The 15,000-nt window shown below is 49.8% G+C and overlaps 1 protein-coding gene across 1 annotated transcript in view; it reads right to left on the reverse strand.

Moving 5' to 3' along the window:
* nrp2b (neuropilin 2b) overlaps positions 1-15,000 on the reverse strand; it is an 87,393-nt gene that overhangs the window by 1,034 nt on the left and 71,359 nt on the right. The window contains 6 exon segments of the mRNA XM_084442971.1: positions 1-1,198; positions 2,245-2,304; positions 6,952-7,254; positions 9,658-9,690; positions 12,648-12,744; positions 12,897-13,165. The exon segment at positions 1-1,198 is cut by the window's left edge and continues 1,034 nt beyond it. Coding sequence (XP_084299097.1) covers positions 891-1,198; positions 2,245-2,304; positions 6,952-7,254; positions 9,658-9,690; positions 12,648-12,744; positions 12,897-13,165 — 1,070 coding nt within the window. The 3' untranslated portion in view covers positions 1-890.

The raw sequence follows: 15,000 nt of genomic DNA on the forward strand, positions 1-15,000 counted from the left end.
GCTAAAAGGACGAAATGAACTCAAGCATAAGACTGGCGAGTCGACACACTCGGAGAAGGACTAAAGATGGCACACACAGTCTACGGGGCGGGCGCTACCAACAGAAGCCAGCTCAGGGGGGGGGGGTTAAGACGCGGGTGTAGGACAGAACGGATCGGTCCACTGTAGTTCCTCTAAGCCACGGGTGTCCACAAAGCGCTGGCGCTGGCGAAGCTAGCAACATTCTAACAACACTTCTGGCTCAAACAACTCATATCTAACTTTTCGTAAATCAAACAAAAAAGCATCTTTAAAAATCTAGATTTCCTTTTGTTTTCTTTTGTTTAGATTAGATTTTTTTTTTTTGGGATAGGCATTAAGATTGATATGTTTGGATATGTCTCGGGCGGCCATCTGCACGGCCCTGAGTCTGACCCCGCAGGGGGGAGGGGCCTCGTCCAGGCTCCGCCTCCAGACTCCGCCTCCAGACTCCGCCCTCCTCACAGAGTGTCCGGGTCAGAACCAGAGTCACAGTCGATAGCTAGAGACGGGAGACCGGACCTAGGGGCAGCCCGGTGTCACAAGGCGGCCGCTGTTTAGCGGGGGGGGGGGGGTCATTTAGCAGGTGGGTCGGGTTCGTTTACAGGCTTGGTTCAGAGCGGGGGTCTCCTGCCCGCTGAGAAGAGGAGAGGAGAGGGGGGGGGGACGATGGACTGGACGGATCCTGCTCTTCCTGGTTGAGCAGGTGGACGAGGGACGGTTGGAGTTTGGCCGAGGGACACCGGGAGAACCAGGAGCTGACGAGTCGATGAGTCTCGGGGGTCTCGGCGGGGGCGGGCTGGTGTGTGTGTGGGGGGGGGATCCGTGCGTGCGTGTGTGTGTGTGTGTCCCTCCGTCCCCCCCCTCTCTCCTCAGGCCTCGGAGCAGCAGCGCTGCTGGTTGATCTTCACCTTGTGCTTGATGCCGTCGTACAGCTCGAAGTTGTAGTTCTCCAGCGTGGTGGAGCTGCGCGAGGACAGGCCGCCGTACGAGCACGTGCAGTAGAGCAGCAGGCCGGCGCACACGGCGCCCAGCAGCACGCCCAGCGAGCTCATCACGATGATGGTGACCAGGATGGGGTCCAGCGTGTACAGCCACGCGTTGGTGTCCTTCTCCGACACGTGCGTCACCGGGGGCTCCAGGGAGGGGTCGGGCGTGCTCCAATCAGGGAAGGGGAAGCCTGGGGGGGCGGGACAGATGAGAGAATACACGGTTATGTGGTGTTGACTGTAAGCTTCTGTATTGACTGTAAACCTGTCGGGTAGATGACTTCCTTCTTGGCTTTTAGACGGGCGGATTCTAATCAGGTAATGAGAAGAGACACATGAACAAGCCTATGTTCAATTAACTCTACCGTATTAAGTGCTTTATATAATCGGACGGAAACACACGCGCGCGCGCACACACACACACACACACACACACACTGCTGGGGGTGCTGATGGCCCGTGTTTGTGAGTGATGGAGAGCAAGTGTTGATCTTGTATCTGCCAGGGGGGGATAAGAGGAGAGAACAGTGACGCTGACAGACAGATGCTGTGTGTGTGTGTGTGTGTGTGTGTGTGTGTGTGTGTGTGTGTGTGCGTGTGTGTGTGTGTGTGTGTGTGTGGGTGTGTGGGTGTGTGAGTGTGTGTGTGTGTGTGTGTGTGCCCAGAAGGAGCTGTTTCTGTCTGTCTGCCTGCCTATCTACCTGTCTGCCCTGTCTGTCTCTGTTTGCCTGCCCTGCCTGTCTGTCTGTCTGTCTGTCTGCCTGTCTGTCTGCCTGCCTGCCTGCCTGTCTGTCTGCCTGCCCTGTCTGTCTGTCTGTCTGTCTGTCTGTCTGCCTGTCTGTCTGTCTGTCTGTCTGTCTGTCTGTCTGTCTGTACTATATGTTGAAGGTGACATGGATATCTCCAGGTACTGTGAAACTGCTGCTTGGTTTCTTGTTGTGAGATTGAGATGTTAGGAATGCAAGCTTGCTGAAAGCAGCTTAGACTGAACATGGCCTGGGGTGGGAGGAGCTAACTGAACATGGCCTGGGGTGGGAGGAGCTAACTGAACATGGCCTGGGGTGGGAGGAGCTACCTGAACATGGCCTGGGGTGGGAGGAGCTAACTTAAGTATAGCAAAGCTTAAGCAGATGAAGAGGCAAAAGAGAGTTAATATTATGGATATTGTATGAATATGCTATGAATGTGATAGGAATATGATTTGAATATATGAATATGATGTTAATATGGTCTTTACCTCCGTTCATTCGCTCTCTCCCGTTAAACAGATCCTTTCCGAAATCTACAGGTCTCCGATCTGAGAAAAAGAGAGAAACAGACTTATAGACATCTCAGAAGATAAGGACAATATGTAATTCAAAGTGAATGCTTGAGTGGACCACACGTAGACAAACGGTGATCAAACACGACAAGAAGGTAACAGATCCTGAAAAGTTCTGTTCTGTATTGTGACTGTTGATTCTCATGGGCCAGAAGGCTTCTCAGTGACGGCCGGATCCAATCCACAGCCTTTCATTATCTGATAAGCATCTGCAACAATCCCATATTTGTGTTCCAAGAGTGAGGAGAGACACGCAACGCCACAGAGCAAACAAGCCTTTCATAGAAAAATATCACTTTTATTATCACATTCCGCACAATATATTTCCAAGACCATAAAATTGGACAGGCTAAAATACTCTGCTATATCTTCGAGACAGGCTGAGATGCAGCATAAAGGTGGCTAAGAGTTTAAACAATCACAGTCAAGGCCCTGTATTGGACATTCACAAAAGAGAAGGCAAAGTGCACACAGTAACGAACCAATCGGTCTTGGACACGCCGTCAGCCCTGACCAATCCCTGACCCAGGCACAGGTGGGGGGGGCTGCTGTCTAAGCCAATCGGCATTAAGAAAGTAGAACCTGACCGAGACAAATTTGTGTTGTGGTAACAAACAACAACAACAACAAACTTGACATCAGTCAAGAAAGAGGACATCAAGGAAGTTTCACTCAAACTATGACAGACAAACTTCACGACCGTCACTTTGTCTTTAAGCACAATTCACGGTCACCGACAGTTAAGAACAGTGTGAAACAAAACATTAAAAAATCAGAAATGGACAGAGCACAATCCAAGTCCTCAATCAATCAATCAATCAATCAATCTTTGATTGATTGATTGAGTCCCCCCCCCGTCAAAGTTCCATCTGTAGACTAGATTCCTGTTCGCCTCACTACAGCAGTAGCTCAGAGATACCAGCTATCTGCAACAGTAGCTCTCTCCAGAACAGTAGCTAGAGATCCTAGCTCTCTACACTAGTAGCTAGAGATCCTAGCTCTCTCCAGAACAGTAGCTAGAGATCCTAGCTCTCTACACTAGTAGCTAGAGATCCTAGCTATCTACACTAGAAGATCCTAGCTCTCTACACTAGTAGCTAGAGATCCTAGCTATCTACACTAGAAGCTAGAGATCCTAGCTCTCTACACTAGTAGCTAGAGATCCTAGCTATCTACACTAGAAGCTAGAGATCCTAGCTATCTACACTAGTAGCTAGAGATCCTAGCTATCTACAGCAGTAGCTAGAGATCCTCGCTATCTACACTAGAAGATCCTAGCTCTCTACACTAGAAGCTAGAGATCCTAGCTCTCTACACTAGTAGCTAGAGATCCTAGCTATCTACACTAGAAGCTAGAGATCCTAGCTCTCTACACTAGTAGCTAGAGATCCTAGCTATCTACACTAGTAGCTAGAGATCCTAGCTATCTACACTAGAGGATCCTAGCTCTCTACACTAGAAGATCCTAGCTCTCTACACTAGAAGATCCTAGCTCTCTACACTAGAAGCTAGAGATCCTAGCTCTCTACACTAGTAGCTAGAGATCCTAGCTCTCTACACTAGAAGATCCTAGCTCTCTACACTAGAAGCTAGAGATCCTAGCTCTCTACAGATCCTAGCCAGCACTGTGAAAACTCCCTGCAGGCTTCTTTATATTCACTTCTCCAATTAGAGTTGAAAGAAAGACTTGTTTCCAGCAGGCAGTGCCATAGACGGCTACTTGGCACCATCTGCCCCTCTATGTGGTGCTCAGGACCCCTCTGAGTGCTCTGGCTCGTTAATATTACTTTGAGGAGCAGCAGAAGAAGAAAATGGTTAGGGGGAGAAATGCTTACAGCAGGTTTTTATAAATGTAATCAGATCCATTAACTAATTAGAAATATTAAAAGCTTCAAACTAACTGATGGGAGGAGAAACGAGAGAGTTGATTTAACAGCGCAGCGTGACAACATGCCAGCTCTCTCTTTCCTAAATATCGCACACAAAAAAAGTTTGGAAAACACAAAACTGCTTTGGTGGCAGCACATAAATTCAAAGTATATATATAAATATATATATATATATCACTCCTGTGGATTGAAATACAAGCATTGATCAGGCCTGGGAGAGGGCAACTAGACTGAGTCAGTGGAACAGATCAATCATAACGGTGCACAGCTACGCTGAGCTGACTGGGCTTGCTGAAACGTGCGTGTGTGTGTGTGTGTGTGTGTGTGTGTGTGTGTGTGTGTGTGTGTGTGTGTGCGTGCGTGCGTGTCTGTGCAGCGTGGCACAAAATCTACAAATACACATTATATTGTTCTCGTTTGAGGATGGGGAGTTACGGAGGTCGCATTCTCCTAGAAAATAGCTTGTTGTCCCCTGTGTTGTTGTTTTTGTTTGTTTGTTTGTTTCTCTGTGTATCTGATGTGAGTTGGTCATGGCCATCTGTCCGTACACCTGTCCTTTCATCTGAACACAGCTGCTCAGCGCCCAGCAGCCTTCTAGAGAGTTCTATCTTTAGAAGAAAGAGGGGCGTTTGTCTTTGTCTGTCTTTGATCTGTGTTCTGAGCGAGCAGGCCAGGAGGGGGGCGGGGCCAGGGGGGCGGGGCCAGGGGGCAGGGCCAGATTAACGTGTCAGAGCTGTGCTGGCCTCCCAGAGTACCGGAATGACCACCAGCTCAGGCCGGGCGGAGGACAGGGGCTCTACCAGCCTCTACTCTGAGGCTCGACCGGCCTCTACTCTGAGGCTCGACCGGCCTCTACTCTGAGGCTCGACCGGCCTCTACTCTACTCTGACACGGCTACCGCCTCGGAGATGACCGCATGAGGCCTCCCATGAAACTCTAACGTGGTGAAAAAACCTGACCTGCATTTTCTTGGGCTATTTAGAAAGTAATAAAACGCCATTCTGTTGCAGAACACTACAACTCACAAAGAATATGGTTCATAAAGAAAGAGCCACAGGAACTCAATAAATTCCACAATTTAAACATGTGCTATTATGATTTCAAAATGGACACCCTGTACATTTCAAACAAGTGAATTATAAGTAGCAACAATGCAAGGATATTAAATTAAATGATAACAAATGTGAAACAGTAGATGACCATCTGATTAAAATAACACACTGCATTAAGTTGCTCTTAAACCTGCATAGAAATCACTATAATAAAACAAAACAAAAACATCGATCTGTAATTACAAGGCAATGACTACAATACTATGAAACAAGGTTGATGTTATAACAATGCAACTTCACATGTATAAGAGTGGGTTCGTGGCCGAGGTTCGTGTAGTGATGTCGTAGTACTCTGATAGGCTACGCTGAGCGGCCCTGGCCACTCCCACTGTTAAGGCCTCGGTAGAGAGGGGGCGGAGTCGGGGGCGTGGCCAGCTGGCTAGTTGCATAAGAAGACAACCTATCCACCTCCATTCACAGGTATACCAATACATTAAGCAATAAAACAACAGTTTATAATAGAATCAGACACAGGCAATTCATCCAAGTCATCCAGGCAAATTGAACAGGTTTGGGAGCTCTGTAGTGGAACTAAACCCATCCTTTACAAAGTCAGGAGGGGCGTAAAAATGAGTTCACTGCAATGAAACTGGTCTGTCAAAGTTCCATTGTGTTTTCCCAGTCGGAACCCCTCCCATAAATCTCCTTAGGATCTCTTAAGAACAGTTCTGGATCTGGATTCTGACAGAGTGGGTCAATACGTTCTGTCAGAGAACCATCCGACAAGGGAACATAAGTACACTCGGTTCTATTTTGGAGGCAGAACATTTCTGTCATGCTTGATAGAACCTGAGTAACTCTCTCTGCCCCCTCGGTACTCATCTCTCTCTATCGGTCTGTGTGTGTTTGTGTGTGTGTGTGTGTGTTTGTGTGTGTGTGTGTGTTTGTGTGTGTGTTTGTGTTTGTGTGTGTGTGTGTGTGTGTGTTTGTGTTTGTGTGTGTGTGTGTGTCTGAGTACCACTTTACACTTTGATGAACTTTTTTTTATCTGATAAGACAACCCTTATCTCTCTCTATCTTCTTGCTTTCTCTCTCTCTCTCTCTCTCTCTCTCTCCCTCTCTCTCTCTCTCTCCATCTCGGTAGAGCTGGGGGCTAGAGTGTCTTTTGACTTTGCTGTACCACATTCGTCACGAGCAGAGGATCATGGGATTACTTCCCGGTGAAATTGTCAGCCTCGCGTTGTCCCCGGAAGACCCAGGGAGAACGAGGAGTAGGAGTGTGGGGGGGGGGGGGGGTTCTCTCAGGGAGAACGAGGAGCAGGAGCTGGGGGGGGGGGGGGTTGGGGGGGCGGTGGGTTCTCAGAGTTCTCAGGGGGGGGGGGGGGGGGGGGGGGGGGTGACTGCCTCCTCCTCTACAGAGCCCCACCAGCAAACCCCGGAAGCAGGAAGCGTCCGACGGCCAGACAGACGTTGGCGATGGTCGTGACGGTGGCCGTTTGTCTGCCTGTCTGTCTGTCTGTCTGTCTGTCCGTCAGTCCTCAGTCTTTCCTCTGAGCCAAACAGTCTAACGCTTCCGGGTGCTTCTCCAGTTGGGTGCTGTCTCCATGACCGGGAACAATAAAGATGTTGTTGTTGTTGTCTTTTTTTTGTGTACACATAAGCCCCCCTTCAGCAGTGGGAGCAAGGCTGCTCGTCCTTCTCCAGTCGGATGGAGAGCATGGGTTCGAGGCCCGCTCCGGCCGGCCCGCTGCCCGGGTAGAGGAGGTGGTTGGGTGGGCGGCTCTGGTAGGACACAGTGTGCTGGGTCTTCTTGGCTGCCAGGCGGTAGCGGTAGCAACACAGCACCATGATCAGCGTGGCGGACGCCAGGAGCAAGATGGCGCCGGCGCCGGCCATTACGTAATACCAGAAGGGAGGAATGGGTTGCACTGACACTACCGTGTCTACGGTGGGCTCCCCTGCAGGGCCGGGCGGTGCCCCCCCTGCTGGTGAAGAGATACACAACAGTTTGGCTGGGGTAGAGAGGCATGCAGGCCTTATAGGACAGATACTCATATAGGCCAAATAGTTTCATAATATTCTGATGTGTGATTGTTTGTTTGTTTGTTTGTTGTTTTGCTGCACACAGACACGCAGAGGCTCATGCGATGCTGGCTCCCGTGAGGAGTTTGATTGGACAAAGCAAAGCCACGTTTTTTTTTTTGTGTTTTTTTTTACTACTGTTTGGGGGCGTCGGCGCTAATTCTTCACAGGGAGCAGGAAGAACAATTCAGAGAGAGAGAGAAAGAGAGGAAAAGAGAAAGAGAGAGAGAGAGAGAGAGAGAGAGGAAGAATTTAATCCGGTTATGATTTAAATCCTTTAAATAAAGGATAAATAAATAAAAATTATACACTCAAGGCCCACATTAAAGGCATTGCTTTTCGATACGTTCTTCAACTCGGTGTGCGAAAATAATTCCTTCTAAGGAATTCACACGAGAGAGACCTTTCAAGGAAGTGGGCTTCCTTAAAGTTCAAAAGATCATGTTTCAGGATTTAATCACAGCTTTGATTTCAAAGCTCTTGTCTAGGAGGGGGATTCTGTGAACCGTGAGCCAGAGACAACAGCAGATTTCTAGAGGCTTAAATTAAACCCGCTTTGCTTTGAAACTCTGAATCAGACCATAGAGAGTTCAGGGTCTGGGAAAGAATTCTCCGAGTGGCCTTTCTACAAATGTTCATTTGTCTGTTCTTTTGTAACATGCACGGTCATCTGCCAAACCTCTGCTGCCACAAGCCAAACATCGTCATCACAGTAGCCATGGCAACCTGTCCGACATCACCAAGACGCAGGGGGTTCAGTCAGTCAGCTCAGTGCACCCATCCCTACCCCCCCCCCCCTCCCCATCCCTAACAACTCCCCCACCCCACCCCCATCCCAAAACACAGCCAGAAAAACCGAGCTTTGGGTCAAACACGTGGCTGTACATGAGGTGTGCTGGATTTAGCACAGAGCTTGCTCTCTTGGGAGTAACGTTAGTCCGTTTAGCTCCGGCGCACCGGGGAAACCAAATGAAGCGCACCTCAGGTACTTTGGAAGTACACGCCATGACATATTTGAGTGGGATCAGAGGAAGGACTCTGCCAAACCTGCTTCTTTTTTTTTACCACAACAAACTTCCTTCCTCCCCTCCTCCTCCTCACCCCCCCCCCTCTCTCCGTCTGTCCGGAGGTGGACCAGAGTGGGTGGGAAACCTGGCTAAACCCTGACCTGTCTGTCTGTCCGTCTGTCTGCCTGTCTGTCTGCCTGCCTGCCTGTCTGCCTGTCTGTCTGTCTGTCTGTCTGTCTGTCTGTCTGCCTGTCTGTCTGTCTGTCTGTCTGTCTGTCTGCCTGCCTGTCTGTCTGCCTGTCTGTCTGCCTGCCTGTCTGTCTGTCTGCATGCCTGTCTGTCTGTCTGTCTGCCTGCCTGCCTGTCTGTCTGTCTGTCTGTCTGTCTGTCTGTCTGTCTGTCTGCCTGTCTGTCTGCCTGTCTGTCTGTCTGTCTGCCTGTCTGTCTGCCTGTCTGTCTGTCTGTCTGTCTGTCTGCATGCCTGTCTGTCTGTCTGTCTGTCTGTCTGTCTGCCTGTCTGTCTGGATGTTACAGTAGGCTGGTAGAGAGTGGAGCCGTGGGACAGGACCAGCCCACTGTGGACACACAGTACAGTTATACCTGACACACGACCCATGGAGCTGTGGCGGCCATTCATGGCATTTCTGGAGAGGGTTAATATTTATATGTAACTGAGGGGCTATTTAGTGGACTTTGGAGAGTGTGTTTATGTCTATGATATGCGCTCTTTTTATTTTCTTAATGTCTGCCTCATGTTCTGCAATGTCTCTTGTGCTACATTGTACTTTGCCTTATGTAACTGTTGTTTGTATACCTCTTTATCTTTGAAAAATCAATAAACATATTGTTTATTGTCCTTCTGTGCGTCGGACGTATGTTGTATATTACAGCACTGACCGTGAGGCAATTCATGCCACTTGCACTATCGCAGTATCACAGGTCTATGTTGTTGTTGTTGTTGTTTACTCGGTTTGTCCTGTCCATGGAGACAACGTGAGGGTTCGTAGGCAGGGGGGACAGTCCTCCATGCAGGGAGACGCATGCTAAGACAACACCGGGATGCTGACCCGGGAAGAAACTCTCCTTCTCTCAGGTCGCAGCCCAATTCCAACCCTCCTGAAGCGGTTTTACACCTCGATATAGAGCTGGACTCAGCCCTGCACCGGATTAACTGTCCCTAATCTGGATTATTAGAGCATTGTGACATAGACGGCCAGTACGGTGCCTCAAGCTGAGCTTAGCAACAAGCAGGAAGCATAAACATTCAACACAGGAAGTGGACGTTGAATTCCAACTCACCGGTCATGTCCGGGGGGAAGGCAGCAAAGGGTTCTGGGAGCGAGAGAGAGAGAAGATATCGGGTTACACAGGTGATGTGGTTCTGATCGGACTAGTGCACCTCACGCTTGGTTGCCACGCTGGAAGAAACAGTCACTTAAACAGCAGAGGTGCATTAAATATTAACCCCAAATGGACAGCGGCCTAGCAGGTCGTTCATCTTGAGGCTGACAGCTGCAGGGAACGCTGGGAAATAAAGACACGCTGTTGACAACGTGAGCGAGAGGAAACACTCTTCATGAGAGCTTCCTCTGAGAGATGGAGGGAGAGAGAGAGAGAGAGAGAGAGAGGGAGAGAGAGAGAGATAGACAGAGGGAGAGAGAGACAGAGAGAGAGAGAAGCTGTGTTCGGAATCATTCCATATTCACTATATAGGGCGTCAGCCATTTTGTTTGTCGTGTCCGAATTCTCCACAGAATTTTCGTTCCCTATGTAGTCCACTATTTATTACCCACAATTCACCTTGATTTGCAGGGAACAGTGCATGTACCCTACATTTTCTCCGTTCCCTAGGTAGTTCACTACATGTTGAACCCTATATAGGGAATAGGGAGTGAGGGAACGAGGGAGCGATTCCGAACACAGCTAGAGAGAGAGAGAGAGAGAGACAGAGAGACAGAGAGGGAGAGACAGAGATGGAGAGAGACAAGAGAGATAGACAAAGGGGGAGAGAGACAGAGAGAGAGACAGAGAGGGAGAGAGACAATAGAGATAGACAGAGGGAGAGAGAGACAGACAGATGAGGAGACGATGGAGAGAACGAGAGAGGAGGGGAGAGAGGGGGAAGTGGGCTGAGACTAAGTAGAAGACTTATTAAATAGAAGACTTATTAAATAGAAGACTTATTAGGGATTTTGTGAAATGCGGACGATGAATCTGTGCAGAGAGCTGGAGGTCAGAGAGGTCAGAGAGCAGGAGTTCAGAGAGCAGGAGTTCAGAGAGCAGGAGGTCAGAGAGCAGGAGGTCAGAGAGCAGGAGGTCAGAGAGCCGGAGGTCAGAGAGGTCAGAGAGCTGGAGGTCAGAGGTCAGGGAGCTAGAGGTCAGAGAGCTGGAGGTCAGAGAGCTGGAGGTCAGAGGTCAGGGAGCTAGAGGTCAGAGAGCTGGAGGTCAGAGAGCTGGAGGTCAGAGGTCAGGGAGCTAGAGGTCAGAGAGCTGGAGGTCAGAGGGCTGGAGGTCAGAGAGCTGGAGGTCAGAGAGGTGGAGGTCAGAGGTCAGAGAGCTGGAGGTCAGAGAGCTGGAGGTCAGAGAGCTGGCCAAGCAGGACCGTTGTTGTAGTCTAGCTACCAGCTGACTATTGTACTGTAGCTACCAGCTGACTATTGTACTGTAGCTACCAGCTGACTGTTGTACTGTAGCTACCAGCTGACTGATGTAGTCTAGCTACCAGCAGAGCTGCTGTGTGATTGGGCCGTTCCCAGGCGGGTTGGAGAGGGAAGGGGGGCCAGGATGTCTGTGAAAGTAATGAGGTTCAAATACGGGAGACTGTCTCAGCCGAAAATACTTTTTTGAGGCCACAATCAATTTGCTTTAATCAAAAGTGAATGTGGAATAACAAAAGCAACTGCCCATCTCAATTTCCCATGGCTGGTATGTGTGTGTGTGTGCCTTTGTGTGCGCGCGTCTGCGTGGGTGTGTGTGTGCATGTGCATGTGTGTGTGCATTTGTGCTTCTGTGTTTGAGTGTGTGTGTGTGTGTGTGTGTGTGTGTGTGTGTGTGTGTGTGTGTGTGCGCGTGCGTGTGTATGCGTCTGTGTGTGTGCTTGTGTGTGAATCAGACAGCAGACTCAGACAGCAGACTTTAGGTGTGTCTAGCAGGGCTTCTCAGGAAAGCTGTGGAAGGCTGTTTACGAGGAAGGAGAGGAAGAGCAATCTAATGAAACATAGATGAGATCCGTGGCTAGTAGCTGCGTTTGGCCTAGTTCCCCTTCCTCAGGTTTTTGTGAAGGGAAAAAATATGAGCATTTTCCTCTCCTTTTATTGCCTTCAGTCTTAACGTGGTGGAGAGAGAGAGAGAGAGAGAGAGAGAGAGAGAGAGAGAGAGAGAAAGAGAGGAAGAGTTATAGTGAAAATGGAGGAGAGAGAGAGTTAAGGTGAACGTGGAGGGGAGAGAGAGAGTTAGGGCCAATTTATGCTTTGTATTACACTTCTTACACAAAAAATGGCGGCGATAAGATACTTTTCCAAGTCGGATTGGGTTGTGGCAGACCTCCTGAATTTGATCAGGTCGTAGACGCCATCATAGGTTGCTGCATGATCTGATTGGTTGGCTGTATGGAAGTCTGCTGCTCAAATTGTAAACAAACTATGCTGGCACAGTTACCACGGAGATGAGGCCTGTTGGCTAGGCTGAGTGTTTCAGCCTAGAGTGTCGACCAAAGCATGAATGCAGAAAATTGTGTTATTTTTGTCTCAGAAGTGTGTCATACAGTAGAACACTTTTCTTCCCAAGCATGTGTGTGTGTGTCTGTGAGTCACAGAGCCTGTGGTGAAGCTAGTGTGTGTGTGTGTGTGTGTTTTTGTGTTTCTTGATTTCATTAATGAATCAAGAAAATCAGTTATCATCTTTGAAATAGGCTGTTCTTTTGATCTGTATATGGACACTAGCTTCATATTCAATCTCATGAAATACCAGCCCTTGATAGAATGTATTAAGGCCCTAGGATACAACTGACTGATTGTGCTTGTGTTTGGGAGTCTGATGTTTGGGAGTCTGGGGCATGTTCACAGTCTGTGGACGGCAACTAGGAGGACTACAAAAGACTGCTGCAAAAAGACTGGCAAAGTACCACTCAGTCTCAGCAACTATTCACAGCCACTCTATCTGGAGAAGAAACTGTGTGTGTGCGTGTGTGTGTGTGTGGGTGTGTGTGTGTGTGTGCGTGCGTGTGTGTCCGAGAGAGCTGAGGGCCAGACAAGAAAATGAACACACACGCGGTATGTAGGGCAACTTACGGGTGCACTGTTCCAGCTCGGTGGTGGAGCTCATGTGGATGTTGTCTATGGAGATGTGCCCCCGGCCTCCGTGCTCAAAGAAGCCCTCGACCACCACCTGGGAGAGGGGGGGTGAGAGGAGGGGGGGGTGGGGGGAGAGGGGTGAGGGGGGGCAGACAGTCAATGCCATCTATAGACCTAAATCCCCCACTTTGCACACCCAGACACTGCTCAGATTCGTTGGGCTGGGCGGGCCGGTGGTTCCCGTACCTGGTACTCTTTCGGGGACTGGGGCAGGATGGTGCGGCCCTCCTTCCAGTGGGGCCCCTGGTCCCCGCGGAGGGCCCAGAGGAGGGTCTCCTCCTGGTCGCTGTCCTGCAGCAGGATCCTCAGGCTGCTGCCTGGGGCCTCCCCCTGGAGCTGGTAGTTGAACAACAGGCAGAGGGGCCCGCGTTCGGGGACCACCTCCGGGCTCACCAGCCGGGCGCGCTGCCCCTCGGGGCGGCCGCTGGCGTCCATGCGCAGGAAGTTGCCGAGGTCTGGAGTGGCGGGACAGAAATAGAGGTCGGGGGTTTGTACAAGTGTAGAGTGAAACGTGGAGTGGCTGCTGAAACTCACTCCTCAAAGGAGCGCTGACGGTCCCTTCAAGGGGGACGTCCTTATTGGTGGAACTGCACCGTCCGCCTCCCAAGAGGGACATCCCAGGCTTTAATCCCGCCTGGGGCGCCAAAAAGGGATGGCTTACACCAGCGTAAAAGATGTGTTTGAGCAAGCAGACGCACGCCACTGAGTGTGGTGGGACATGCAGTGTGGTTAGTAGGTGGTGTATCCTGTAGATGGCATGGCCCTCAGTCACACTAGATGGGGACTTGTGGAGTCAGCCTGCGGCGATGACGCGCCAACATCATCACTCTGTGGTCTGTGGCTCGCCGCATTAGAGGAAAGCACTTTTATCATCCCTGTTAACGGCCGCGTAAATAGCACCACACACACACACACACTAAATACCTCGGGGTCATGCTAAACACTGACGTCTATTGCTAACGCTCTGCCAGTTAGCCGCTCGTTCGGCGCGGCCATCGCTACTGAGTAAGAATCCTGTGTGTTTTGCTAAGCGCTAAATAAATTATTAATCGTCCTCTCTCGCTTCCTCTCGCCGCTAAAGGGAGAAAAGAGGGGCCTTTGCTTTCAAAACAAAACCGTAAACATTAGCTACTGCAGCCCGGCTGACGGCGAAGAACTCCCCTCGGCCCTCGGCGTCACAGCAAATGGACTTTTTATTGACAACATTATGTTTGACACTTCGGAGGGAGGAGGAGAGACAATTAGGGTTCCGAGGGAGGAGGGAGGGAGATCCTACGGAGGAGCGTCCGGTGGGATCTGATGGGACAGCTTGGCAACGGTGATTACCAGCCGGACCTCCTACGCCTTCTCATCTCACAGCCCACTGCCTGCCTCCATCTTCCCTCTCCGGTATCAGCGTCCATCTCTGCTCGGCTCCGCACCCTGCAGTAGCCTATGGTGATGCTGACCCAGCACTTCTCACGCCCAACGCCTCCATTAGTTAAGAGACTGACTCCCCTAAATCTACAACAGTAAAGTGCCTCGACGGCTCTGGTCTAATTAATACAGTAATACCTTTTGCTTTTTGATCTCGGGGAGCTATAAAAGGGCAGATTAATTAGAGGTGCTCTGGAGGAGGCTTTGTGGGACTGCGGAAGGCTAATTAGCTGTGGTAGTTTATTCAACTGTGAAAGTCTAGTTAGCTGTGGAAGTTTATCTGTGGAAGTCTAGTTAGCGTGGAGGTCTAGTTAGCGAAGTTTAGTAAGCTGTGGAAGTCTAGTTAGCTGTGGTAGTCTAGTTAGCTGTAGAGGTCTAGTTAGCTGTGGTAGTCTAGTTAGCTGTAGAGGTCTAGTTAGCTGTGGTAGTCTAGTTAGCTGTGGTAGTCTAGTTAGCTGTAGTAGTCTAGTTGGCTGTCTAGTCAGCTGTGGTAGTCTAGTTAGCTGTGGTAGTCTAGTTAGCTGTAGAAGTCTAGTTAGCTGTGGTAGTCTAGTTAACTGTGGTAGTCTAGTTAGCTGTAGAAGTCTAGTCAGCTGTGGTAGTCTAGTTAGCTGTGGTAGTCTAGTTAGCTGTGGTAGTCTAGTAAGCTGTGGTAGTCTAGTTAGCTGTGGTAGTCTAGTAAGCTGTGGTAGTCTAGTTAGCTGTGGTAGTCTAGTTAGCTGTGGTAGTCTAGTTAGCTGTGGTAGTCTAGTTAGCTGTGGTAGTCTAGTTGGCTGTGGTAGTCTAGTTAACTGTAGAAGTCTAGTTAGCTGTGGTAGTCTAGTTAGCTGTGGTAGTCTAGTTGGCTGTGGTAGTCTAGTTAGCTGTGGTAGTC

The sequence above is a fragment of the Borostomias antarcticus genome (assembly GCF_949987555.1).
Source record: "Borostomias antarcticus genome assembly, chromosome: 9".
NCBI lineage: Eukaryota > Metazoa > Chordata > Actinopteri > Stomiiformes > Stomiidae > Borostomias > Borostomias antarcticus.